The 24,739-nt window shown below is 61.1% G+C and overlaps 3 protein-coding genes across 22 annotated transcripts in view; 2 read left to right on the top strand and 1 right to left on the bottom strand.

Annotated features, from left to right (window-relative positions):
- The first annotated feature begins 695 nt into the window (after positions 1-695).
- On the top strand, positions 696-15,331 carry LOC128147698 (flavin-containing monooxygenase 5-like). 10 transcript variants are annotated; one of them, XM_052800575.1, is made up of 11 exons: positions 1,702-2,168; positions 2,506-2,726; positions 2,941-3,129; positions 3,212-3,374; positions 3,618-3,760; positions 4,179-4,378; positions 4,736-5,085; positions 11,255-11,327; positions 11,411-11,480; positions 13,781-13,926; positions 15,198-15,331. In XM_052800575.1, exons 1-11 carry the CDS (start codon positions 1,856-1,858, stop codon positions 15,205-15,207), a joined length of 1,878 nt encoding a protein of 625 aa, XP_052656535.1. In that variant the 5' UTR covers positions 1,702-1,855; the 3' UTR covers positions 15,208-15,331. The 10 variants fall into 10 exon arrangements, with proteins under 10 accessions (XP_052656540.1, XP_052656531.1, XP_052656534.1 ...); XM_052800580.1 differs by lacking the exons at positions 1,702-2,168; positions 13,781-13,926; positions 15,198-15,331 and adding an exon at positions 696-1,164 and having other exon boundaries at positions 2,569-2,726; positions 11,411-11,817; XM_052800571.1 differs by lacking the exons at positions 13,781-13,926; positions 15,198-15,331 and having other exon boundaries at positions 1,195-2,168; positions 11,411-11,817.
- On the top strand, positions 15,214-20,695 carry PRKAB2 (protein kinase AMP-activated non-catalytic subunit beta 2). Of its 2 annotated transcripts, none has more exons than XM_052800586.1 (7): positions 15,214-15,375; positions 15,618-15,784; positions 16,682-16,775; positions 17,360-17,474; positions 18,704-18,837; positions 19,149-19,217; positions 19,709-20,695. In XM_052800586.1, exons 1-7 carry the CDS (start codon positions 15,214-15,216, stop codon positions 19,784-19,786), a joined length of 819 nt encoding a protein of 272 aa, XP_052656546.1. In that variant the 3' UTR covers positions 19,787-20,695. The 2 variants fall into 2 exon arrangements, with proteins under 2 accessions (XP_052656546.1, XP_052656545.1); XM_052800585.1 differs by having other exon boundaries at positions 17,360-17,480.
- A 188-nt stretch (positions 20,696-20,883) lies between these two features.
- LOC128147696 (myomegalin-like) overlaps positions 20,884-24,739 on the bottom strand; it is a 35,064-nt gene continuing 31,208 nt past the window's right edge. For 7 of the 10 annotated variants that reach the window (XM_052800568.1, XM_052800561.1, XM_052800563.1 and 4 more), the window contains 10 exons: positions 24,251-24,472; positions 23,942-24,073; positions 23,706-23,825; positions 23,436-23,613; positions 23,227-23,351; positions 22,891-22,992; positions 22,137-22,708; positions 21,923-22,061; positions 21,742-21,788; positions 20,884-21,462 (listed from right to left, as the gene is read on the bottom strand). In XM_052800568.1, coding sequence (XP_052656528.1) covers positions 21,430-21,462; positions 21,742-21,788; positions 21,923-22,061; positions 22,137-22,708; positions 22,891-22,992; positions 23,227-23,351; positions 23,436-23,613; positions 23,706-23,825; positions 23,942-24,073; positions 24,251-24,472 — 1,670 coding nt within the window. In that variant the 3' untranslated portion in view covers positions 20,884-21,429. The remainder of the gene's footprint in view (positions 21,463-21,741; positions 21,789-21,922; positions 22,062-22,136; positions 22,709-22,890; positions 22,993-23,226; positions 23,352-23,435; positions 23,614-23,705; positions 23,826-23,941; positions 24,074-24,250; positions 24,473-24,739) is intronic. The other 3 variants (XM_052800566.1, XM_052800569.1, XM_052800570.1) reach the window with 1 other exon arrangement.

Genomic DNA, 24,739 nt, shown 5'->3' with positions numbered 1-24,739 from the left:
ATTGCTCTAGATTCAATTACTGAGGCCAGACCTTAAGCAATGAGGACACAGGCACCTGGCTCCCGGTGCCATGGGGAAAGGATGGTGCAACCGAGGGTTTGGTCCATTCATACCATCTCAAAGACAGCAGGTAATGGGAAGCAGCTCCCAGCAGCAGCCTGCTCCTGAAACCCTTGTGCAGAGCTTCACAGCTCCTTTTCCCCTCCACAGGATTTTCAGTCTCCTGGGGGATACAGTGCATTCAGAGCAATTCCTGTTTGTCAGCTTGTTACCAGTGCTGGTGACAGCATACTGCAGAGCAAGCCCCTTCCCCATAGCCCAGCAGCCAGCATTTCACCCTCACCCAGGCTGCTGGGCAGCCCCAGGAGCTGAGCCTTACCTGCACCTCCTGCAGCAAAAGGCCCTGGCTGTGCCAACCACCACCGCAGCTCCCTGTGCTCCAGGCAGGCTGGCTCTCCTACTCTGGTACCTTGTCTTTCCATAGAGGACTACTTGTCCTTGGCAGGAGGGGACCATAAGGAGCCTCTGTAACAGGCTGAGAAGCACAAACTAACCACCCTCTCACCTCTGCTGTGCTTCTCCCCACCTCTGCCAGCAAGACTTTTGGTCTCCTCTTGTGCTTGTCATTGATCCTCCAAGCACGGGTGCCAGCCCGCTGATAGGAAGGAGGAGACTGGTGCTTTCTGCTCAGTTTGTCTCGTGGCACCTCTGCCCTCTGCAGAAGTCCTGAGCAGATGTGTCTGCATGCGCTGCACACCACACTGTACATCCTGGGTGCTTGCCAGGCATGGGGGACCGTGGCTTTCCCACAGACATCAACAAGCCGGTCTTGACTGAAATGCCCATGGCTTGACCCTGGTGCACTTCTGCAGTCCCCTGTGCCTGACGGCACGGTTCAGCCAGGCCGTGAGCCCAAACACAGTGGGGTAAAGTCCAGGGCTGTGCAGCCTCTTGTAGCTGCCAAGAGAGAAGGGCAAATTCGAAGGCAAGGTGCACAGAGGTTTCATAGCACGGTGGCAGGGTTGAGAGCTGGGAGAAGTCCACTGTACCTGTTGCCCTTGGGCAGTCCCTGCAGAGCTTGCAAAAGAGCCAGAAGCCAGCTGAGAGCAGAGCAGGGAGGGTAGTGCTGCCTCCTCACCATCCCCGTGCCGATCCCCTTGTCTGGTAAGAGATGCTTTTGATGCTTTTCAACAGGCAGGCACAGAGTGTCGGTTGGCAGCTTGGCGCCTCTGCTCCAGGCAGAGATCAGCCCTTGCCAACAGCGAGGGACAAAAAGAGCTTTATTATACTTACTGTAAACATACTATGAGTTTTAGAAGGTTAAAACCATTCCAGCTGCAGAGCTTGGCCCCTCCGCAGCCCTGTGCCTTGCTCAGCTCTGGGACAAAGCTCCCCAGACACGGAGGAGTAAATTTTCCCTGCAGTCCCCAGGGGCTGTCTGGCTGTGAGCGTGCTGGGAGCCAGCAGTGTGCTCCCGAGCCACCTGGTCTGTGCCTCCTGCTGCCGGGGAGACCCTTTTTCTAACCGGTCCCATCACCTCGGCACCAGCGATACCCCGGCAGCGCAGTACTCCTCGCGCCAGGATCCCGCTGGCCCCAGAACTCTGACAGCCCAGGAACGAGCTGTGGCTATGGGGATGCTGTGCCAACATGCCCAGCCCAGGGGCACGGGGGACATGAGTGATGTGGTGCCAGGTGCCACCAGAGCAGCCGGAGCTGTGTGTGACCATGGGTACCAGCATAAACAGGGTTGGGCTGATCCTGATAGTCGCAGAGGTAAAAGTTCACAGCAGCGTTTGTTTACCCAGCATGCACACCACAGGGACTGGCTGCGTCTTTGCCTCTCCTGCGAGCCCATGTCCCTACAGTGTCCCCGCATGGGGGTGCCCAGCAAGGCGCCTGGGACGGTTCCTTACCCCACCGTCCGAGGCTGTGGCGAGAGCCGCTGCCGGAAAAGCCAAGCAGGCGGCCGGGAGCCAGCTGGGTGCTGGCTTCCTCTCCCCGGCCGCGTGGGAGGAGTGACGGAGGGGGAGGCTCTGCTCACCACTGCTGCGCACCATAAAGCCAGGCCGCCGTTCGGCGTCACGGGTCGGGGCAACCCAACAGAGACCCTCGTGCAGCTCCCCGCCTGCCGCCGGCCTTCCCTGGCTGCCGCTCCCATGGCCACAGGTCGGTTGAGGCGCGACAGGGCTCTCCCCGGGGAAGGGAGAGGGCAAAGGGCAGGCGGAGGGGCCGTCACCCACCTGGGAGGGAGCCATCCGTCCCCGCGGCAGGGCACGGCACTCCCGCACGCCTCCATCGCTGGGACTTGGTGTAGGCAGGGAGATTTCGTGGCTCCCTGGCACTGGGTAGCATTTCTCCCCACGGCATCCAGAGGCAACACCATGATGGTATAAAACCCCAGCACTGGCCAGGTCCCTGCTGGGGTGGGGATAGCAGTTGCCTCGCAGTCCCAGACAAACTTTTTGGGGGTTGCCTCTCGACTTGGGACCTCTTTGGTGCACAGGGCCAAAATTTGGCACAGCTGCACCCCTCGCTTCACAGCCCCACTCTCCGGCACTGTCCCCAGGCAGAGACCCGGTGGTGGAGGGCAGCATGGCGAAGAAGGTGGCCATCATCGGAGGGGGCAGCAGCGGGTTGTGTGCCATCAAAGCCTGCCTGCAAGAGGGGCTGGACCCCATCTGCTTCGAGAGGACCGGGGACATCGGAGGGCTCTGGAGGTTTGAGGTAAACCCTGACAGCCACATGTCCGCCTGGGGTTCAGCACTGTGGCAGCTAGGGATCAGTAGCAGCTGGTGGGGTGGCACAGAGCCGGCCACAGCAGGGTCCTGGGGGCAAGGCTGAGGGCAGGGGGTCTAAGCAAAGGGCCACCACACCAGCCCTGGCCATCCCTCCCCATCACTGCCCCTGGCCAGCACCGAGCCGTGCCCTGCTCCCGCAGGAGTGCCCCGAGGAGGGCCGCGCCAGCATCTACCGCTCCGTCATCATCAACACCTCCAAGGAGATGATGTGCTTCAGCGACTTCCCCATCCCTGAGGACTTCCCCAACTACATGCACAACTCCAAGATCATGGAGTACTTCCGCATGTATGCCCAGCACTTTGACCTGCTCCGCCACATCCGCTTCAGGGTGAGAGCCGGGGGGAGCCAGGGGGGCGGCGGCGGGGCTGGGAGGCACGGGGTGCCTGACGCCTGCTGCCCCCCACCCCCAGACCAGTGTGTGCCGCGTGTCCAAGCGCCCCGACTTCGCCGCCACGGGCCAGTGGGATGTGGTGACGGAAAGCGAGGGGAAGCAGGAGGCGGCCGTCTTCGACGGTGTGCTGGTGTGTACCGGGCACCACACCGAGGCACACCTCCCGCTGAGCACCTTCCCAGGTACTGCCCCACGCCCCAGCACGAGGAGAGACCCCAGAAAGCTCAGCTGTGGCAGCCCCTATTCTCCCTGCTGCTCTTCCTCCCAGCCCCAGCATTTCCCTGCCTTGCTTCAGCTCCAGGAGCGCTCCCATGCTCCCCAGGAGTGGTCTGGCAGGGCCAGGGAGCGTCCCCACTTCAGTTTTTGAGGAGGTGACCCTCCAGACCAGTGCCAGAAAGCCAAGCATCCCTCCTCCCTGCCCACAGGAATTGAGAAGTTCAAGGGCTGCTACCTCCACAGCCGAGACTACAAGGACACTCGGCATTTCACAGACAAGAGGGTCGTTGTCATTGGTATCGGGAATTCAGGGTCGGACCTGGCCGTGGAAATCAGCCAAACGGCCAACCAGGTGAGCAGCAGGAGTGGGGTCCCTGTGGGCAGAGCAGCCCCCCATGGGACACTGCTGGCTCCACGAGGACACCAGGACCAAGGCACTGGCACAGCCACTGCTCTGTCCTGCACTCGCTACATTTGGCAGAGCTGGCACCTGCCAATCCCAGCCACCAGACAGTGGTGGCAGTCAAGACTCAATCCCATACAGATACTCCGATTTCCAGCCCCGAGCCCCGGGCTGGGGCTGCCCCTGTGGCTCTTCCCTACCTCTTCCTGCTAGTTGCTGACCACCTGCTCTCTCTGCCCTCGGGGTCTTTGCCCAGCGCTTGGGCAGCACGAAGAGCAGCAATCCTGGGGCAAGGACATGTCCCCCGCAGGGCAGCCCCCCAGGACTGTCACAGTGTTCAGGAGACAATGCTTACTTCCTTGCCCAGGTCTTCCTCAGCACCCGCCGGGGAGCGTGGATCCTCAACCGCGTTGGAGATCAGGGCTACCCCATAGACATCATCTTCACCACCCGCATGAAGACGTTCCTGAAGAAGCTGCTGAGCATGTCCATGGTGAGCAGCTTCATGGAGAAGCAGCTGAACGTGAGGTTCGACCACTCGCACTACGGACTGAAGCCAAAGCACAGGTGCCAGCAAACACTCCCTCTGCCCAGGAGGGACCCTCTGCCTCCGCCCGTGTCCAGCCCCACTTGGCCATTTCCATGCTCCCTGTGCCTGGGCTGGGACCAAGGTACTAGCCCTGGAAACCTGGTTAATAGCTGTGTTGTGCTCAGGCAATGCTCAAGGGAGCCACCACTGCCCCTTCCAGGGACCCTTGGTGGCATCATTGCAGTGGCAGCTGCCGAGCATCCCTGGGGGACCAGATCCACTGTGATGAGCATCCCTGGAGACAAGCATCCCCAGAGCAGGGAGCAGTGGCTGGAGCAGGACATGGAGCAGAGACACCCCACCCCAGCACCCTGATGGCTACTTGTACCTTCCAGGGTCCTTGACCAGCACCCGACCATCAACGACGACCTGCCCAACCGCATCATTTCGGGCAGGGTGCTGGTGAAGCCAAACGTCCAGGAGTTCACGGAGACGTCTGCCATCTTCGAGGATGGCACCAGGGAAGACATCGATGCTGTGGTCTTCGCCACAGGATACAGCTTCTCCTTCCCCTTCCTCGAAGGCTGCGTGAAGGTGGTGGAGAACCAGATCCCCCTCTACAAATTCATGTTCCCCCCTGACCTGGAGAAGCCGACGCTGGCTTTCATCGGCCTCATCCAGCCTCTGGGTGCCATCATGCCCATCTCCGAGCTCCAGTGTCGCTGGGCCACCCGTGTCTTCAAGGGTAAGTGAGGCAAACCTCCCCTATGGCTGCAGCCCAAGCCTGCACCCCCAGAGCCAGGGCAAATGGTGCCCAGCCATGTTTGGGAGGCACCATCTGGCTGTGCCATCCTGGCCACGGGCGATGGCATGGCCACCTTGCAGCTGTCGTGGTGAGCCAAGCTTTTGCCCGAGCGGCACAGGAACATCCGTACCCTGAGCCCCACAGGCTGCTCCGTCCCATCCTGAGGGGCTTGGACATGCCTCGGGTGCCAGAACACCTGCCACGGTGGTGCTGGCGGGGGCACAGCACCCAGGCAAGGGCAGCACCGCAATGGCCACTGTCAACAGCAGGGTGCAGCACCCCCATGCTGTGGCTCATCCTCCCTAGGGCTGAACAAGCTGCCCCCACGGCACGACATGGAGGCTGACATCAAGCTGAAGAGAGAAGCAATGGCAAAGCAGTAAGACCCTGCCTGGGAACAGGGAGGGGGCTGGTTTGGGCACGGCTACTTGTGGGCACCCATCCTGTCCGGTGGCTGCGTCCTGGCACATTTGGCCATGCCAACAGACGGCAGGGATGTGCTTGGCCACGCTACCCCCATCCTGCTGATCCTTCCCAATGGCGGTCCATCCAATACCGCCTTGCTGGTGCACGGGGCATCTGCCGGCTCTGCCGCCAGCACCCACCTGCCCTCCCTGTCCGCAGGTACGTGAGGAGCCGGCGGCACACCATCCAGGTGGATTACATCCCCTACATGGACGAGCTCGCCTGCCAGGTGGGGGTCAAGCCCAACCTGCTCGCCCTCTTCCTCACCGACCCCAAGCTGGCGCTGGAGGTGGCCTTCGGGCCCTGCACGCCGTACCAGTACCGCCTGCGGGGCCCGGGCACGTGGGCGGGCGCCAGGGAGGCCATCCTCACCCAGCAGCAGCGTATCATCAAGCCCCTGCAGACACGGCATGTGGAGGAGCAAGCATCAGGACCTGCCATGCCCCTCTTCTTCAAGCTCGTTGGGGCCATGGCCATCCTCGCCATCATTTTTGCTTACTTGTAGGTGCCCTACAAGTGCGGGAAGGGAGGCTTTGTGATGTGCCAGGGAGCTGGCCAACCACCCCATGCCCTGCAGCAGCTTGTGCATTCCAGTGCTGGCAGGAGCCCTCCTCCTGCCCAGCACAGCCCCACTGTGGCCACACTGCAAGCTCTGGGTGTGTGGAGCCTCCCTGGCTGCCGAAATAATGCCTCAGTGCCTTGTTCTGCAACTCCTTCCGGGGAGCTGCTGCCAGGGACGGACAAGGAAACCTGCTTACATGCAGGATAAACTCCAGTCCCTCCTCAGGCAGCACTTTAGATGCAGCAGGGACGTACCAGCTTTCCTGCCACCTATAATCCATGTGAGCCACCACTGGCACACTCACATGAGAGCTAAGTAGCAAAGGCACAGCAGACTTCCTAACTGGATAAAAGCATGTTAAACAGAGCCAGGCGTCCGTCCCATCACTGACACCACCACGTCCCCCTGCGTGCTGAGGGGATGCACACGGGTTTGAGTTGGCCTCATGCCAGCGGCACAGCTCCAGCTCCGCAACAGCACAGGCTGCGTGCACACGCTTGCATGCACATGCATGCACATGTGTATATCCACAGCAAAACGGTCTCGCCCAGGGCGTGTACTGCCGGAGCGAGTCATGGTGGTCACAGCGCAGTGCCACCCTCATCACCTGCATGCAGACCTTCCAGAGGATGGCTGGGTGGGTTGGGGACCCGGAGCAGTGACAAGGGGTCCAGGCCATCACAAGCCAGGTCTGGCACACCTGCCAGCCACCAGTGCCCTGAGCATCCCCCCGGTTTTGTTTTCCACGCCATGACCTGTCAAAATCTGGAGCACAGCAACATCTCATTCCCCATGCCCAGGATGTCCTGGGGCTGCGTCAGCATCATTAAGCACTTACAGAACTTTAAAAGCCCCTTGGAGAGGGCAGGCGTGGGCAGGAGGTGTGGCGTGGCAGCAGGGAGAACCTGTAGATCATGTCTGGAAGAAACGCATCTTGTGACACCCCAGCTGACCTCAGTCGCCCATGGGAAGCATGGGGACGGCCATCCCCAACCGAGCAGCATCGCACATCCCCCCGGTGTGACCTGCCAGGCTCTGCACCCCTCCGAGTGTGTTTTGCCCCAGGCCGAAGCTTCGCCAGCATCCCTGCCACCACTGCACCGCAGGACATGGCTGCCCGGAGAGTAGCCATCATCGGTGCCGGTGCCTCTGGCCTGTGTGCCCTGAAATGCTGCCTGGATGAGGGGCTGGTACCCACCTGCTTCGAGAGGAGTGGGGACATCGGGGGGCTCTGGCGCTTTGAGGTAAGCCCTGTGCCATGCCAGCCTGCCCCGCAGCGGCAGGACAGATGGGATTGGGATCGGTCGTTGGCAGCTAATGAAGCACCACTCCCCTGCTTTGCATGCATGCAGCAGGCAGGTTTCCAAGGAAAACCAAAAGAAAGATAAACTGCTACGGCAGCGGGAGGTCCCCGTGGTGCCAGCTGGTGTGCCGGCTACATGGGACCCATCTCCTTCCCACCAGCAGCAGGACCGACCCTCCCCAAGGACCTTACCCCAGGGCTTGCTCCCCCAGCTCAGCCTTCCTCCTTCCCATCCCTCCCTTCCTGGTCTCATCCATCCCTTCCCCTGCTGTTTTGCTCTTGGTCCTCTCCAGCCCTTTCCTACTCATCCTGGTCCCATCTGATCCCGCTGGCTGTCCCACTCCCTGTCCTGCCCAGCCCTTCCCTGGAAGTCCTGGTTGCTTTTCCCCCTGCTTCTGTGCTGCTTGCCCACACAGAGACACCAAGTGCTGCCTCCTCTGTGCCTTGACTCTCCCTGCTATGGGGGAAGCCCCAGAGCTCATTTCTGCCCCCACCTAATGAGGCTGCTGACTTTTCCCCCGGGGACCCACCGACAAGAAGAAAGCCTTCCCACCGTGCCCTGATACGCATGTGGGAGAGCCGAGCGGGGGACACACCACACCACACCACACCACGCCAGTGTGGGGTTTGGGGTGACTCAGTTACAGTCCACTGGTTCTGCATATGGTGGGTCAGAAATGGGGCTGGTGGAGCACAGCCAGGGCAGCAGCGCCCAGCTGCCGGGGCAGAGACCCAGCGAGCAAGAGTGGCCACTCAGCTGGAAGTGCAGGAGCCAGCTCAGCAACCGGTGAGACAGGATGTGGCAAACGGGGCAATGGCTCCACAGGCAGCTTTGGGAACGTGCCGCCTCATCGGGGCCAGGGGTGGGAGTGGGGAAACTGAGGCACAAGACCCCCGCCATGACCTGCTGGCACCACTGCATGGCCCCCACCAACCCGGAGCTTCCTCTTCCGTTTTGTGGGGTGGGCAGTCGCACCCGCAGGAGGGTGCTGGGCCCAGGGATGGGTGCTACAACCACCCGTGGCTTAATCCTGCACCCACAGGCATGGCAAGGCGCCAGGCAGGGCAGGCAGGCAGCCCTGGGGTCCCCGGCCAGCACCGAGCCGTGCCCTGCTCCCGCAGGAGTGCCCCGAGGAGGGCCGCGCCAGCATCTACCGCTCCGTCATCATCAACACCTCCAAGGAGATGATGTGCTTCAGCGACTTCCCCATCCCTGAGGACTTCCCCAACTACATGCACAACTCCAAGATCATGGAGTACTTCCGCATGTATGCCCAGCACTTTGACCTGCTCCGCCACATCCGCTTCAGGGTGAGAGCCGGGGGGAGCCAGGGGGGCGGCGGCGGGGCTGGGAGGCACGGGGTGCCTGACGCCTGCTGCCCCCCACCCCCAGACCAGCGTGTGCCGCGTGTCCAAGCGCCCCAACTTCGCCGCCACGGGCCAGTGGGATGTGGTGATGGAAAGCGAGGGGAAGCAGGAGGCGGCCGTCTTCGACGGTGTGCTGGTGTGCACCGGGCACCACACCGAGGCACACCTCCCGCTGAGCACCTTCCCAGGTACTGCCCCGTGGGCTACTCGCCTGGTCCCTGACACCCCTGGGACCACGCTCCTCGCCGGCTTAGCCCCCACCCCGCTCTGGCTGCTGCCAAAAATCCCTCCACAGGTTAACGCACCAAATGGGATTGCACAAGCATGTTGCTATCCCACCCATCTTGATGGTCTGTCCTTGGTGGCTCTTCCCGTGCCATCAGCACCTGACCAAAGTGCACTGCTGGCAGGTGTCACTGCTGCCAGCTCACCTCTCCCACCAGAGACAGGCTCCCCAAGCTGCTGGCCACACACCCGCTGGGCTCTCCAGCTCCCCAGCAAGGCTTGAGGTCGGCGCTTGTGGTACCCCCCTCCTCTGGGTGCCAGACAAAAATGCCTGCAGGGCTTTCAGCTGTGGAGACCCTCTTTCAGTGGGGAACAGGCTGGAGCACACTGTCACCAGGGTCTGGCAGAATGGCACAGACCCCGTCTGCTCCTCTGCCCCCAGCACCTGGCACCAGGCAGGAACTGCAGAAGGATTTGGGGATGGGAGCGTGGAGGTATCCAGTCCAAGCCCTGCTCCAAGCCAGGCCAGCCCCAAAGCCAGAGCAGGATGCTCAGGGCCACACTGAGCATCTCCCAGGCTGGAGATGCCACCACCTCTCGGCACCATACCAGCATTCCACTGCTCCCGTTGGTCATGCTGGTCCCAGCCTGTCCCCAAAACACACCAGCAGTCCGAGCAGGGAGACAGCCACCCCCTGACCCACATCCCTGCCCGGCACAGCTTCCCCCTCTCTTCCAGGGCTGGAAAAGTTTGAAGGCTGGTACCTGCACAGCCGGGACTACAAGAGCCCACAGTCCTTTTCAGGGAAGCAGGTGGTTGTGGTTGGCACTGGGAATTCAGGCATCGACATTGCGGTGGAGCTGAGCCACGCAGCCAAGCAGGTGTGCTGGGAGAGCTGCCAGGGCTGGGGTGCTTATTATTTGGGCCCCAGAGGGCAGCAAGCAACCCCCCTCCATCCCCTGCGGGCTCCCCTCCCTCCAGCACCCAGCCATGAGCACCCCATCCCCTCTCAATGGGGGTGGCTGTTGTGGTCCCAGCAGCTGTGCTGGCAGCCCTGTCCAAGGAGCACAGCAGGGGCCCAGCCCGGTCCCAACAATGCTGCCATGCCACCACCTCTCCTCTCCTTCCTCCCAGGTCTTCCTCAGCACCAAGCGCGGGACCTGGGTGCTGCACCGGGTGGCAGATGGTGGGTACCCCTTTGACCTCTCCTACCTCAGCCGCTTCATGCAGCTCCTCCACAGCCTGCTGCCTCAAAATGCCAGCAGTTTTTTCCTGGAGAGGAAGTTGAACGCCCGCTTTGACCACGCACTCTACGGCCTTCAGCCCAGGCACCGGTGAGCACCCTGGCAGGACCACAGGTACATGCCCCGGTGCTGCCCATCCCACTGCCCAGGCCCCACACGAGGTCTGCCTGTGCCTTCCAGGATCCTTGACCAGCACCCGACCATCAACGACGACCTGCCCAACCGCATCATTTCGGGCAGGGTGCTGGTGAAGCCAAACGTCCAGGAGTTCACGGAGACGTCTGCCATCTTCGAGGATGGCACCAGGGAAGACATCGATGCCGTGGTCTTCGCCACAGGATACAGCTTCTCCTTCCCCTTCCTCGAAGGCTGCGTGAAGGTGGTGGAGAACCAGATCCCCCTCTACAAATTCATGTTCCCCCCTGACCTGGAGAAGCCGACGCTGGCTTTCATCGGCCTCATCCAGCCTCTGGGTGCCATCATGCCCATCTCCGAGCTCCAGTGTCGCTGGGCCACTCGTGTCTTCAAGGGTAAGTGAGGCAGTTTGGGGGGATGCAGCTGGGCTCCCCCAGCCAGGGCAAGCCTGAGTTATTCAGCTGGTGGCATACCCTTGTATGCCGTCTCTCTCCACTCACCTTTTTATCCTCCTTTTTCTTCTCCATGGGGACAAAAACCAGCGCTGCATTTTGCAACGAGCCTTGCACTCATCTTTTCTTGCGGGGACCACTAACAGGTCCCATTGCCTGCAAACCACCTTCTCCCTTTCCTTTCCTGCCGTTACTTTCTTTGCCCATGCCTCCTGCTTTGCTCCTGATGTGGTGGCACGTCCCCGAAGCCCCAAAGGCTTTCACGTGCAAGCAGAGGCCAGGCTGGGCTGCAGAGCCAGCCAGACCATGGCAGGAACACAGCCCCCCCTCCAGCTACAGCCTCCTCTTCCCCAGGGCTGCAGGACCTGCCGCCATCCGCTGACATGCTGGCTGACATTGCACAAACCAAGGAGAAAATGGCCAAGCGGTAAGGACCCTGTGCAGGCATTGCCCCCGTCACTGTTACCCCCGCACCCACGTGCCAAACCCCTCTGCCCTCCCTGCCCGCAGGTACGTGAGGAGCCGGCGGCACACCATCCAGGTGGATTACATCCCCTACATGGACGAGCTCGCCTGCCAGGTGGGGGTCAAGCCCAACCTGCTCGCCCTCTTCCTCACCGACCCCAAGCTGGCGCTGGAGGTGGCCTTCGGGCCCTGCACGCCGTACCAGTACCGCCTGCGGGGCCCGGGCACGTGGGCGGGTGCCCGGGAGGCCATCCTCACCCAGCAGCAACGTGTGGTCAGGCCCCTGCAAACCAGAGCCAGGGACCGTCCTGCCCGCTCCAGCACTGTGCCCCACATCTTCAAGGTCGTCTTCAGCATCGGTTTGATTGTGGCCACCCTTGTCTATGTCTCGCTCCCTCCTTAACCTAAAATGAAGGAGGCAGCGGGTCCTCCTGGCAACCTTCTTCCTTTCCTATGGGCTTGGGTGTTTCTGTCGTCTCTTGCTAGGTCTGCTGCCACGTCAGGAGACACGGAGGGAGTCCCCCGTGCCGAGGGGACCAGGGACCACGCTGCGTGCGCTGTCTCGGTCTCCAGTGTCCATCCTGAGGCGTCCGTCCTGCCCACGCAGGGCCTGGCCAGCCCACGGGCAGCACCCTGGCCACTTGCACCCCACAGCCGGCCTGCTCACCGCCTAGCCAGCCAGCTCACCTCACCTCACCTCACCTCACGGCCCACCCCACAGCCAGCCTGCCTGCCCACCCCGCATCCCGGCAGCCCAGCCCCGCTGCCATCCCTGACCCCTTCCCCGCCACCCCCGGGCCCCAGCCCTCGCCCTGCCCTCAACCGACATGGCCGCCCGCCGGCTGCGGCGCGGATGAAGCCGCGCGGCCCTCAGCCGGCGTGTCCGCGCCCCAGGCCGGCCGCCCTTAACAACAATGGGCGCAGCCGCCCTCAGAAAACATGGCGGCTGCCCGGCAGCGGGGAAGCGGGTCCGCGGGGAAGGAGGGGGGGGCGCGGCCATAGAGCGGCGCGCGGGGGCGGGCCAGAGCGCCCCGCAGAGGCTGGCGGTGGCGGGTGTCGCCATTTTGGACGGAGGCGGAGAGCGGGGCGGCGGCGGCGGCCAGGTGGGGCCGCGGTCGGGGCCGGGGGGTGACGGCGGGGTGTCGCGGGTGGGTGGGTGGCAGCTGGCCGGGCGTTGCTTAGCCTGGCGCTGCTGCGGGAGACGGTGGGTGAGGCTTGGCTGGGCGTCCGCACGGGTGACAGCGTCCCCACGCGTGACAGTGCGGTGGGTAACGGTGGCCTGGACCCCCCCATTTGTGGCTGACCGCAGCCGTGCCCTGCAGCCGGCTCGGAGCCCCTCAGGAGGGCCCTGTCCCTTGCCGCTGCGGCCCGCTTCTCCTCAGGGCCGTGGGAGACGCCGTTTCACCGTGACCCGGCAGGGAAGGGGAGCGGACGGCCGTGGGCCGAGCCTGCCGTGACAGCCCTGCCACCGCCGCTGCTTTGCAGAGCCCTCGTCCCAGCCGTGCCTGCTTGGCACGAGTCCGGGGGAGGGAGACTTTCTTCTCCCCGGCTTCCCACCTCATGCCCTTAACCGTAGGGCAACCCTTAGGGTTGAGCTCTGGTTCCCTCCTCCGAAAGAGGGGGAGTCCGGGTGAATCCGGCTTCCCTGGGTAACTCCAGCACCAGGAGGTGTCAGCCGAGCAGGCTGCGGGCAGCTGAGGGTGCTGAGACAGAGACCCCCATCTCTCCACAATAAACCCTCTCAGGCCGGCTGCCGGTGGTTCCCAGTGCGGGTCACTGGCCCGGTGCGAGAGGCAGCAAGCGTGACACATTTCAGGGGGACCTGGTGTATTTCGCTTGTCATTTTGCAGAAGCAAAGTGGGGAGGTGGGGCTGGTTGAAACTGAAGGGGCCTTGTGATCCGGCAGGCAGGCACCCACCTTGCTGCAGACTGCAGCTGGCAGCAGCTCGCTGCCAAACAGGGAGCGGGTGCACTGAGAAGCTGCGAAGGTTTGCTTGGGCTTTGGTATGGGCAGCGTTTCCATCAGTGACTTGGATGTACTTGTGTCACACCATCAGAGCATGCCGTGCTACAAGGGCTTGTCTGAAGACAGGAGGGTTTGAGCTGTAGAAGTTAATTCAGTAAAGCCAAGTACCTCAGGCTATGCTCAAAGGGGTGCCTGTGTGCCCGATGCAGGAGGTGGGATGGTCTTGTCTGTGCGGGGCTTCGGATGCCACATGCCAGAAAGGAGCCACTGCTTGGAGGAAACCTCAGGAGGCATTGGGAGAGCGTGACCTGTGAGGGACAGCCAGAGGGACTGGATTCCTTTTAGAGAAGAGAAAGGGAAGCTCTCACATCTGTTAACACCTGCACGTATCTCTCAGGTCTGTCTTGGTACAAGAGGATGTTCAGCCCTTCCTACCTTCCTGCCCGTAGATGAGAAGTAAGGGAGCCTTAGCGGAGATACGGGGGAAGAAGCTCCTCAACAGCAGGTCTAGTGGCACAGGGGCAGGAGCCTCCTCCAGGGCAGAGGGGGAAGATGTCAGAGCAAGTGGTGCAGCTCATCTGACCTGGATCTTCAGGTACACTTGATCCTCACTGAGAGGGGGTGGGGTATGGGTTAGCTGTCCTCTCGAGCTGCCTTTTAGCCCTCAGGATTTAAGAAATACTTCAGTAATTGCTCCGTAATGTTCTAAAGCCTGGCTTTGGCTGGCAGCCTTGCCTGGCACCCTTCATATAACTTGATCTTCTAAACAAATCTCCAAATGTCACAACTAAGCGCATGAAGCAAGGCTGGCTGTCTTCTTGCCTGGCCCTGCAGAGCCCGTGATCAGCACGGTAAGCTGAAAGCTGCAAAATAAGCCTAGGAAGGGGGCAAGAACCCCAATCCCATCTCAGCTGCTGGAAACTGGGTGAGGCCTGAAGAGTCCCATGTAGCTTGTGGTGGCTTTGTTTGTCCCAAGAGGTGTGTAGTTGTTCATGGCTTGGTGCCGTATGGCCAGCTCTTCTGTTTTGCCTTCTCTGCACTGGGTGAGATCGGGGATGACAGCCCGTCTCCAGCTGCAGAGTGGCGCTGAGGCAGCTGGGATTGCCCTTCTCTCATCATGTGCCTCCGGATGGCCAGGCAAATGCCGGAGTGCTCGGGGTGGTGCTGCTCATTAGGGTCACAACAAGCTGTGCTGCAGCTGACATGGTGGCTTGCTTGGTGAATCATCAGTGAATGCTGTCGAGAGCTGAGCTTTTTGCAGACACCACGACATTAGCCCCACACCTTGGCCAAGCTCCAGCCTGGGCGATTCCACTCGGACACTTTAAATGTTCCCTGTTGCCTTTGCCAGGCGCAAGGCTCCTCTCTTCTGCCCACGAGCTTTTGGAGACTTGTTGGGAGCTGTTAAACAGCTGCTACTTTCACTCTCCGGCTGTTTTCTTGCTGGATGTAGGGGATTTGTCTGTAGAGCCTGACTGTGGGACTGTGAAGGAGTCTCTGTTAATGCCAAGCAATTGATTTGCCAATAAAGGTTGGCTTTATTTTTCCCATTGGCCCCTCTACTATGCTGGCTGCTGAGGGCTTTTGTGGGACGCAGCGTAACTAGTATTGGTTTTGGAGTGTAACAATTACCAGCTTAACTAGAGTGATGGTTCATAAGGATATGGCTATAATTAGGTCAAGCTGTCTTGTTTGTTAAATTCCCATTCAGCTCCCAAACTTGGCAGTGGGAATGAACTTTGGGCCCTTTTTAGGATTGCTGTCAGTCTCCTCTGGCAAAGAGCAGTGGGAAACGGTGCCTTTGCTCCTCTCTTCGCTGCCGGAGCCCGTGAGCGCAGGCACACTGCTGTCCTTTCTCTCTCACAGGGGCTGCTGAGCTGTCATGGGGAACACCACCAGTGAGCGAGTGTCTGGGGAGCGCCATGGCTCCAAGTCCCACCGCTCGGATGGCTCCGGTGCCCCCCCCGCCACCAAGGAGCACCCGCATAAGATCATGGTGGGCAGCACCGATGACCCCAGTGTTTTCAGCTCCCATGACTCCAAGGTAGGGGCTGACCGCTGCCTTCCCTGTCCTACCTTCTGGGGCCCTTGTTGGGCCTTCAGCTACCTGGCTGTGCAGGGCTGTGCTCCCAGCCATGTGGGGGGTCTGTGGAGAGCTGGGAGGCTGGAGGAGCTCTGCAATGCTCTTGTCTGGGATGTGCAGGTGGGCTGGTAGAGGCCAGAAGGAAGTGAACGTGGTTCCGGTTGTCTCTGTGTCTCAGTCAGGCTCTGGTTTTCTTTGCTCAGATTCCTGGGGACAAGGAGTTTGTGTCGTGGCAGCCAGATCTGGAGGAGTCAGTGAAACCATCCCAACAGGCTCGTCCCACTGTCATCCGCTGGGCCGATGGAGGCAAAGAGGTCTTCATCTCCGGATCTTTCAACAACTGGAGCACCAAGATCCCACTCATCAAGAGGTAGCTGGTCCCTCAGGTCACTCTGTGTTCTCCTCTGCTCCGTCACAGGGAGTGTTTTCCCTTCTCTATGCTGGTTGCTGTTCCCTTTGCTCACCTGGCTTTTCTCAGTTCACCCAAGCTGGAGGGTCTGAGCACAAATACATAGTCAGCTTCTTCCCTGGGTGGTGCTGCGGTGGCGGTGGGAAGTTGTGAAACAGAGGGACAGGGCAGGATGGGCCACTTTGCTTGCCCAGCTGGATGTCATGCAGCAGCTAGTCCTGGCAGTAGAGCCTTGCCCAGGTATGCGGCAGTCTTCTGGAAGTTGTCAGCTCTTCCCTTGGCTGTGGCCTTACCCTATGCCTAGTTGTGTTGTTGCCAGCGGGGGTTCGTTTGTCCCTCACGTGCCTTCCTGCCCTAATGATGTTCTCGGTGTTCTGCAATACATCTGTGATTTCCATGGCAACACTGTGTAGGACTCGGGGCATAATCCCAGCAAATCATCTGGAATGGGTTTATCTCAAATGCAGGCTTCACAAACAGAGCTGCTATGCTTGCTGCCCCCATCCTGCAGGTGCCAGCACAGGGTTAGATGCTTTGCCCATGTGTCCTCCCCAGTGTGTCTTGCGCAGGGTGTCTGTCACGTTGATTTTCTGTGGGCATGCAGGGCTGGACTGCCTCCTGTGCTTCTTGCAGCCGGACTCCTAGGGGTTTGAGCCACGCTAGCACTCTGAATGCTCGTGCCTGTTGTGTCTGTGCCTCAGATCACTGACGCTGAGCGAGCCTAACCCTGCATGAAGGTGTTGGGGTAGAGGGGCTGGGCAGTGCATGAAAAAGTGCTGTTTTCCAGGACCCCATGGAAAAGCAGCATCCAGAGCATTAACAGGGTAATGCTGTTGCATGTCTGTTCTCTCTGCACAGCCACAACGACTTTGTTGCTATCCTGGACCTCCCAGAAGGAGAGCACCAGTACAAATTTTTTGTGGATGGCCAGTGGGTCCATGACCCATCTGAGGTAACACTCAAAGCTTTATCCCTGCAGATCTTTTCTTCAGGGGACTAGACATGATGTAACTGCAGTAGAGGGGGAACAGGAAGAGCAGAGGGTATCTGCCAAAACGAAAGGGGCACCTCCATCCTTCTGAGTCCTTTCAGAGGCTGGTTCCTCTGGGCTTAGACATGCTGTATGGGGGAGTGTCAGGGAGGTGCTGGGGGGCAGGGAAACACCAGGAGGCCATTAAGTCCCATTGAGAATTGGCTACATGGGACAGTGGTCCACGGGATCAGCACTCATTTGCAGGTTCTCCTCCAAACTGAATCACGGAGTAGCAGCATGGGAAAGAGAGGACACTTACTCATCAGCATGTAGCAGGATGGAGGATGAAAATAGGAGGTGGTGTAGGAGCCTGAGAGTAAAGGGTAATCCTCCCAGGGTAAACAGCAAAGATCTGCAAGCATAGAGCAGAGCTAGACACTGGCCACCTGTGCTCTCGGGTAATGGCGCAGCAAAGACAGCTTGGGCCGGGAGGATCTAGGAAGCATTGAGTGTGCTTCGACTGGAGGTGAACATAGGAAGACTCTTACCTCAGTTCTTTCCAGCCTGTGGTCACCAGTCAGATGGGGACGATTAACAACCTGATTCACGTCAAGAAGTCTGACTTTGAGGTGTTCGATGCTTTGAAGGTGGATTCCCTGGAGAGCTCAGAAACCTCAGGTCGGGGTGAGTTTTTGTGGCATTACAGCTTTGCATGTGCTATTTTCCCCCTCCTCTGCTCTGAGACTTGCTGCTCTGGGGGTGAACAGGCCCCCTGAGCAGAGGTGTGGGCCTGCACCTGAGGAAGGGTAGTGTTCAGCAGCATGTCCTCAGCAGCCCACAGCTGAGGCCTTGTCTCTATGGAGGGGCTGTGCTGGTGTAAGTTGTTTTGTGCTAGCACCATCCCAGAGCAGGGTCAGTGCCTGTGTGTGGCTGAGGCAGCCATTTCGGACTGATGAACGCCAGGAACATCAGCCCTTTCTGCTCAACTGTAAGTCATCTGATCTGGGGTACAAGCTAGGCGAGAGCAGGATCCAGGTTATTTTCAGCAGCTACTCTTGGTTTTCATGCCAAGGTAATCTGTACTAGCGCTAGCATATCGGAAACCTCCCTCTCCACTTGTCTTACAGCAGCAGCTTAGGTTACCACGCAGACACCAACAGTGCTGGCTCGGTGTGTCATGCTGGCAGGTAGCTCAGTCATGTTTTGGTCCAGGATGCTCTGAGTGCGGCCTGCCATCCCTGGTACAAACTCCATCTCAGATATAGCTCAGGTCCACATCCCTGCCCAGCCTGGGCAGGAGATACTTCATTGGAAAGAAGCCAGCAAGCAGCAGCAGTTCCAGGGAGGTGGAGCCCTCCTGGGTGCTGGTTATTCCAAAATGATCAGGTCAGATGTGGCCAGGAGATACAGCCAGTCCAGCTTCCAGTGACCACAAGCTCCTGTGGTCCCTTACATGGGTTGAGCAGCTGCTTAGTCTAGACTTCCCATTTGCCCTTTCCAGGACCTGCTTGTCAGGCAGTCCTGCAGCACCGAGAGCATGCAGGCATGCTGCACCCCTGCTGCAAAGGGTACAGCTCTGGGGCAAGCTGGCTGCTTGCTACAGGGAGAGGAACCCAGCTGTGCTGTGAGCTGTGTGCAGGGGTCTTGGGGTGGATACCACAGGGTGCTTGTGTTGTGTCAGTGCACATACCAGCTTACAGCCCTGCTTGGAAATGCCCGGGCTCACGTGGCTGCTTACTCTGCTGTGAAAAGGCTGAGCTGTTGCTATAGGATACATGGCCATGGCTTGTGGAAGATGTTTGTGCCTGAAAGACCCTGCTGGGTCCTTCTCAGCTTCTTGGGAGCTGCTCTGTGCTCACCAGTCCTGCTTCAGCCATTTCACGTCTCCTCCTTTCTCTTCTCTTTAGACTTATCAAGCTCACCACCTGGACCTTATGGCCAAGAGATGTACGTATACCGGCCCGAAGAGCGCTTCAAATCCCCACCCATCCTCCCACCTCACCTCCTCCAGGTCATCCTGAACAAGGACACCAATATCTCGGTGGGTACCAGCATACTGGTGGCACACAGAGAGCCACACTGGGGTTGGAAGGGGAGCCCTGTCTGCAGGGAGCCTGGTCTCCTCTTGGCTGGGGCCTGGCCCTTGGCATTTCTTGGGAAAAGCATCACTTTTCCCATTAACCATGCTGATTTGGCCCCTTGCTCTGCCTGGTGCTTAGCTGAGCTCTGTTCCTGTTCAGAACAGCCAGAGACGCCAGCAGCTCAGATTGCCTGAGGTGGCAGCTCCCTGTGATGGCTGGGGCTGGGGGGTCAGGGCTCTGCTGTTCCCCTGTGACACTCCTCTTCTCCTAGTGTGACCCAGCACTGCTGCCCGAACCCAACCACGTCATGCTCAATCACCTCTATGCACTCTCCATCAAGGTAAGGACAGGTCCCGCAAGGCTGCTGGGTGAGGGAAGGGGAGCTGCTGTGGCTCCCAGGAGCTGGCAGCACCTGCAGGGAGCAGAACCTGGACAGCTGGGGGGTGGAGATGGTGGTGCAGGGATCGGAGGATCCATGCGAAGACAGCTTGGCTGCTCGGTGAAGTGTGGCACGTGCAGGGGCGTAGGTCGCGGTTTCCTTACAATTCCCTTTAGCTGCCTCCCTGCAGCGTGGTGGAGTTGAGCAGGAGCCGTGGGCTCTCCTGCTGTGTACCAGACCCTTCCCTTGTTCTGCCCTGGCTCCCTGTCACAGGTGTTGGATGTGTCTCGCTGGCTTGGGCTGAGACTCGGGACAGCAGGGATGGGCCGGGGCTGCTCCCTGAGCCTGCAGAGCCCTCTTCCTGACAGCTGCCTTGGGGGTGCTCCACTCCCAGGTTGGTGCAGCCAGGCTGTGCTGAGCTCTCCCACCTGCTGACGCTGTGCCTCTTGCAGGATGGCGTGATGGTGCTCAGTGCCACGCACCGCTACAAGAAGAAGTACGTCACCACGCTGCTGTACAAGCCCATCTGAGCTGGGGCCTTGCCCGCCCCCCACGCAGGACACGAAATGCCGCTTTGTCTGCACACACTGGGCCGCAGGACTGTGCGAGAACTGGCCGCTGGCTCCAGCCTCGAACCTGGCGGGGACACAGGCCCCTGGCTCCAGCCTCAAACCTGGCAGGGACACAGGCCCCAGCGACGAGCCCAGGGCCACTGGGGCCTGTGACACTGTCCCATCCTACTGGTGTGGTTTGATTTAACCCTTGGTTTCCGCCCACCTACAGCTCCCCTTGGCTTCTGTGAGTGTCTGGGGCCACTTTGCTGCTCACCAGAATAGCCTTTCCTCATGCCCACCGTGGAAAGGGCTTCACCCTCCCCATCTTCTCCAGCCTGCAAAGGCCCCAAGGCGGTCCTGGCACTGCCCCCAGCCCAGGCCTCCAGGAACGTGTCCTACCTGCTGAAGGTTGCCGTGCTGTCCTCATGATGAGCCTCCAAGGCCACCTTGACCCCTAGGAGCCCTGGGATACCCCAGCCTGCCACCTGCCCCCTGTCCCGCAGCCCTGGCTGTGGGGCTGCCCCCCTGCTTGTGCTCCCCAGCTTTGAGGAGGGCTCTCGGCTCTGTCTGCAGCCCCAGCCCTCTGCCAGGTTCAGCGTCGAGCCAGCGGGAGGGAGGGTACAGCCGGATGCAGCCACGCTTACCTGCCACCGGGACAGCACCGTCAAGCACTGAATGCCCCATCCCCAACATCGAGTGCTTCTGCGGGGCAGGGCTGACTTCGTCACAGGCAGAGGAGCACCCACGCACGCCCATGCTGGAGGGGGCCTGGGGAGAGTGGAGCAGGGCAGGTACCCCAGGACCCCCGGCTACACCGTCTGCTGCCGGAGCAGTGCCACATGACAGGATTTTTCTCTATTTATTACAGTATTTATTGTTCTCGGTGCTGCTGGCTTGGTGTTGGCAGGGGGCTCCGGAGTGGGGAGGGAAGGGAGCACCCAGTGGGGTGCAGAGCTGCTCTTGGGGTGCTGGAGTGGGGCTCAGAGCCAGCCCCTTGGGGCCAGCTGGTGCCTGTTGCTACCTGTGCTGTGGGTAGCTTGTGGAGGGAGGGTGCACTGCTGCAGAGACGGGCGTGCTAGAAACACCACAACCCAAAGGAAACCTTTATTGGGGACTTTCCAGCCACTGAACAGAACATGGCATTTCTTACATCTTCCTCCCGCGCCAGGGCCCCGATGTGCCCGGGGAGCCCCTGAAACGCAGCTCCGATACCTCTATCTATATACATATACATACATCCACGAGCAGGGACAGGTACACAGCAGGCTTACAAATGGGACCAAGTCGTGGGGCAGGAGGTGCCCGGTGCGGAGGGCTGTGAGGCCCCACGCTAAGCACCGCAGGCGGGAGGGGAGCAAGCGCTGAAGCATGGGGCAGGCAAAGCCCAAGCCAGCAGCTGCTGCTGCGATGCCAAGCAAAGGTGGGCAGAGGGCACACGACCACCACGGAAGCACAGACGCACTAACCATGCAGCACTGGGCCCCCCCCAGATCCCTGTCCACCCCAGCCCTCGGCAGTAGCAGGGACAGGGTCTGCTCCAGCCCTCCAGTGTGGCACAGCTCGGCAGCCAGCAGGGCTGTTCCACGGCCGGGGGCATCGCTCCCCGTCCTGCCTGGGGCTCAGGCGACGGGCAGGGCCTGCTGGGCCTTCACCTGGTGAGAGAGCAGGTGTGGTGGTGAGGGGGGAGCGCTGCCATGGCAGGCCCGCACCAGGGTGCTGCTGTGCTCTGGGGACAGCCAAGGAAAACGGGTCCCTGTGTCCCACACATACACACACTGCACCCAGTTGGCCCCTCAGCACCTCCCCGTCAGCCACCACTCTGCCAGCAGAGGATGGGGTGTCTGCCATTTGTGCCCATCCCCAGGGCATCAGGGCTCACCAGGGCAGAGGCACCCACCCCTATCCTGCACTGGCTGCCAGGACAAACTCACCTCCAGGTTCGTCCTGGCCTTGCGCAGCACGTTGTGGGTCCTGGTCACTGTGAAGGAGAGAGAGAGAGAGAGAGAGATGGGCTCGGTGAGGTCCCTGCACCGTGGAGCCACCCCAGGCGCAGGGGGACCAGGCCAGCTTGGCCATGCCACCCCGCAGCAGGACACCACACAGGCCACGTACGCTGGCTCACGATGAACTGCTCCATGCTGTCCTTGAGCTGGGTTGTGCTGCGCAGCCGCTCAGCTGTGCTCTGCAGAGCATCCTCCCTCTCAGAGAGCTGGGCCCGCAGCGCTGCAATCTCACCCTGTAGCACCTGCTCCTGGGATGAGACAAGCCTGATGAGCAGCGAGCATCCAAGCCCCACTGCCCCGCTAGCCCCCAGCCCCATGCTTGCCTTGCCCTGGTGCTGGGCAGGACTGACAGGCAGCACGGCGCTCCAGAAGGCGGTAAGGAGAGACGCGCACTCCTCCAGGACACGGTGCAGGGTGCTGGCGCTGCCCCAGAGGTGCCCTGCGCCCGTCCACCCCAGGGCCTGCAGGAGAAGGGTGCGGGAGCGAGTGCTGCCGGGGCAGCTGCATCCCGCTGCACCCAGGGACTCGCCGTGTCCAGCCCGACACAGCAGGGCAGTGCTGGCATCAGCCCCCAGGCAGAAGGCTACCTGCTGCTTGCCAGCCCTGCAAGCCTCGGGGCCGATATTGGGCTCAGGAGCTGCTTTATGCGTGGTCTGCAGAGGGTCTGGCCCCCAGCAGCTGCCAGCCCCATGCTGCCCACGCTTTACCTCCTTTCCTGGGAGTGGGCAGTTGGGCAGCCCAAGTGCCGGGCGCGTGAGACACATCAGCTCGCGGGCCAGTGTCTTCCCCTCCAGGATGTGCTGCTCCAGGGCCTGGTAGGTGTCCAGGCGGCCAACGATGTGAGCCCCCGTCGGTCCCTCACTCTTCCTGACCAGTGGGTCTGCCCCGCGTGGCTCTGTGGAATAAGCAGGGCTAGGTGAGGACCACTGCCTGTTTCCCCTGTGGCCCTCCCCATCCCATCCTGGGGACTTGGATCTGCCCTGGGTTCTCCATCCTTGCTCAGAAAGGGTGCTGCCCTGAGTTTTTCAGGTCTCAGCAACTCCTGAGGCACATGTCTGTGCAGGCTCTGGTACCCACCGTCCATCTGCCGGGCCACTGACGTGTCAGAGGGTAGTGGGGAGAAGCGAGGAGCTGCTGAACTTGTGCCAACATCCCGCACCGGAGGAGATGGGAAGCAGCCTGGAACAAGAAGTGTCTGAGCCCCTGCAAATGGCTGTGGCTCTGTGCCTGGGGCTGCTGGGGTCCTGCCCTCCCTCTCTGCCTGCCAGCAGGGCCACCATGTCCCTCCTGCTGCCACAACAGGAGAGGTGTTTGGGACCACCCAAGGGTTGCAGAGAGGCCAGGCACCCCAAGACCAGGAGCTGGGCAGGGGGGGCTGGGGCTAGTGGCAGGGGCTGGGCATGGGTCCTGTACCTGCACGGCTCTCAGCAGAGGGGCCAGGGAGGCTCTCGTAGACGTGCAGCTCCGTGCGCAGGGTCTGCAGGAGCAGGCGGTGCTCCTCACACTGCTGCTGCAGGAGCGTCACTGTGTGTTGCAGCCTGCAGAAGGGTGACGTATGGGTCTAGTGCCAGCCATACCGCCCAGCCCTGCTGGCCCCAAGGCCACAATGCCCCAGACCTTACCTGTTGTTGTCCTCCTGCAGAGAGTGCCGCTCGTCCCGGAGCTGCCGGACACTGTCTTGGTGCTTGGCAAGCTCCTCTGCCAGCCTCCGCTGCTCCCCACGCCTCTGGCCCAGCTCTGCTTCAGCCTCCCGTGCTCGGGAGCAGGCAGCCAGGAGTGCCTCCTGCACCCGCGCCAGCTCTGGGGACAGAGAGCATGGAGGTGTCACCACCACCCCACTCAGCCAGTGCCTTCTGGGACTCAGACTGGGGATGCTGGTGGCCCAGCCCTACCTTGGGAGAGGTGGTCACGCTGGAGCCGCAGGGTCCGGTTGTCCTCACGCAGAGCCTGGTTCTCCCCACTCAGCTGCAGCCCTGGCTCTGGCGTCTGGGCATAGACATCGCTGGGCAATCCTGCAAAGGGGGACTGGTGCTGAGTCTCTCTCCCCAACATCCCGCCGTGCATGGGGTGAGTGCCCTCCCCATGCAATGGCTCCCCCAGCAGCCCAGGCCCCAGTGCGGCACCGTACCACTGGCCTTGCTGGTAGAGGCCAGGCGGCGTTCGAGCTGCTCCCGGAGCCGATCGTTGGTGCAGATGGACTCCTCGAGGCGCTGGCGCAGGCTGCGGATCTCCATCAAGTGTTCCTCCAGCAGGTCTGCCCCTGCCACCGCCAAGGAGATGGCTCAGGGCAGGGATGGCTGTGCCACCTGCCTCATGCCGTCCCCACTATCCTGCACCATACCAGAGCCATATCCCACAGCCATTCTGGTGCTAGGTCTCCTCCCTGTTCCCCCACACCCAGCCAGGATGCCCCCGTGCTCTCCAGCATGGACCTTACCTGTCAGCTTCTGGCCGGAGGGGTACCCTGATGGCAAGGCCCCGTAGAGTGGCCGGCTGGGAGGGGGTACATCCCAGAGGGCATGGGTCTCGCTGGCCCTGGGGATCTCAGCCAGGCTCTGCAGCGCGCCGTGTCGGCAGAGCGATGCTGGGGCTTTGCTGCCCTCTCCGAAGGGGCCCAGTGGGGCTGTGGGCTTTGCTGGTGCCATGGGCAGCGTCACACCTACACGCACAGAGCAAAGCAGTGAGGAGGAGGAGGACAACGAGCAGGGAGGAAGAATGGGAGTAACACATTCTCGCCATGTACTTTTTGCCCCCTCCTCGCTCTGCCCAACAGTGCAGCCCAATGTCCCCCCATGGTGATCCCCCATCATTGACCTCCTGCCCCAGTCAAACCCATTCCCCCTGAAGAGCAGAGGTTCTCCCAGGGCTTGCTGATTATGTGACACAAGTTGGAGGGTCTCATCCCCACTCTTACACAACAACTAAC

The sequence above is a fragment of the Harpia harpyja genome, chromosome 11, assembly GCF_026419915.1.
Source record: "Harpia harpyja isolate bHarHar1 chromosome 11, bHarHar1 primary haplotype, whole genome shotgun sequence".
In the NCBI taxonomy this organism is placed as follows: Eukaryota; Metazoa; Chordata; class Aves; order Accipitriformes; family Accipitridae; genus Harpia; species Harpia harpyja.
This window is presented reverse-complemented; position numbering and strand designations above follow the sequence as displayed.

Excerpts from the sequence above, each read along its gene's own strand:
- PRKAB2 (XM_052800585.1), top strand. The coding sequence starts at position 15,214 with ATGGGGAACACCACCAGTGAGCGAGTGTCTGGGGAGCGCCATGGCTCC. Across the intron at positions 15,376-15,617 it reads TCAGCTCCCATGACTCCAAG|ATTCCTGGGGACAAGGAGTT; the intron begins GTAGGGGCTGAC and ends TTCTTTGCTCAG. Across the intron at positions 16,776-17,359 it reads GGGTCCATGACCCATCTGAG|CCTGTGGTCACCAGTCAGAT; the intron begins GTAACACTCAAA and ends AGTTCTTTCCAG.
- LOC128147698 (XM_052800571.1), top strand. The coding sequence starts at position 1,631 with ATGGGGATGCTGTGCCAACATGCCCAGCCCAGGGGCACGGGGGACATG. Across the intron at positions 3,130-3,211 it reads TCCGCCACATCCGCTTCAGG|ACCAGTGTGTGCCGCGTGTC; the intron begins GTGAGAGCCGGG and ends CCCCACCCCCAG. Across the intron at positions 3,375-3,617 it reads CCCGCTGAGCACCTTCCCAG|GAATTGAGAAGTTCAAGGGC; the intron begins GTACTGCCCCAC and ends CCCTGCCCACAG.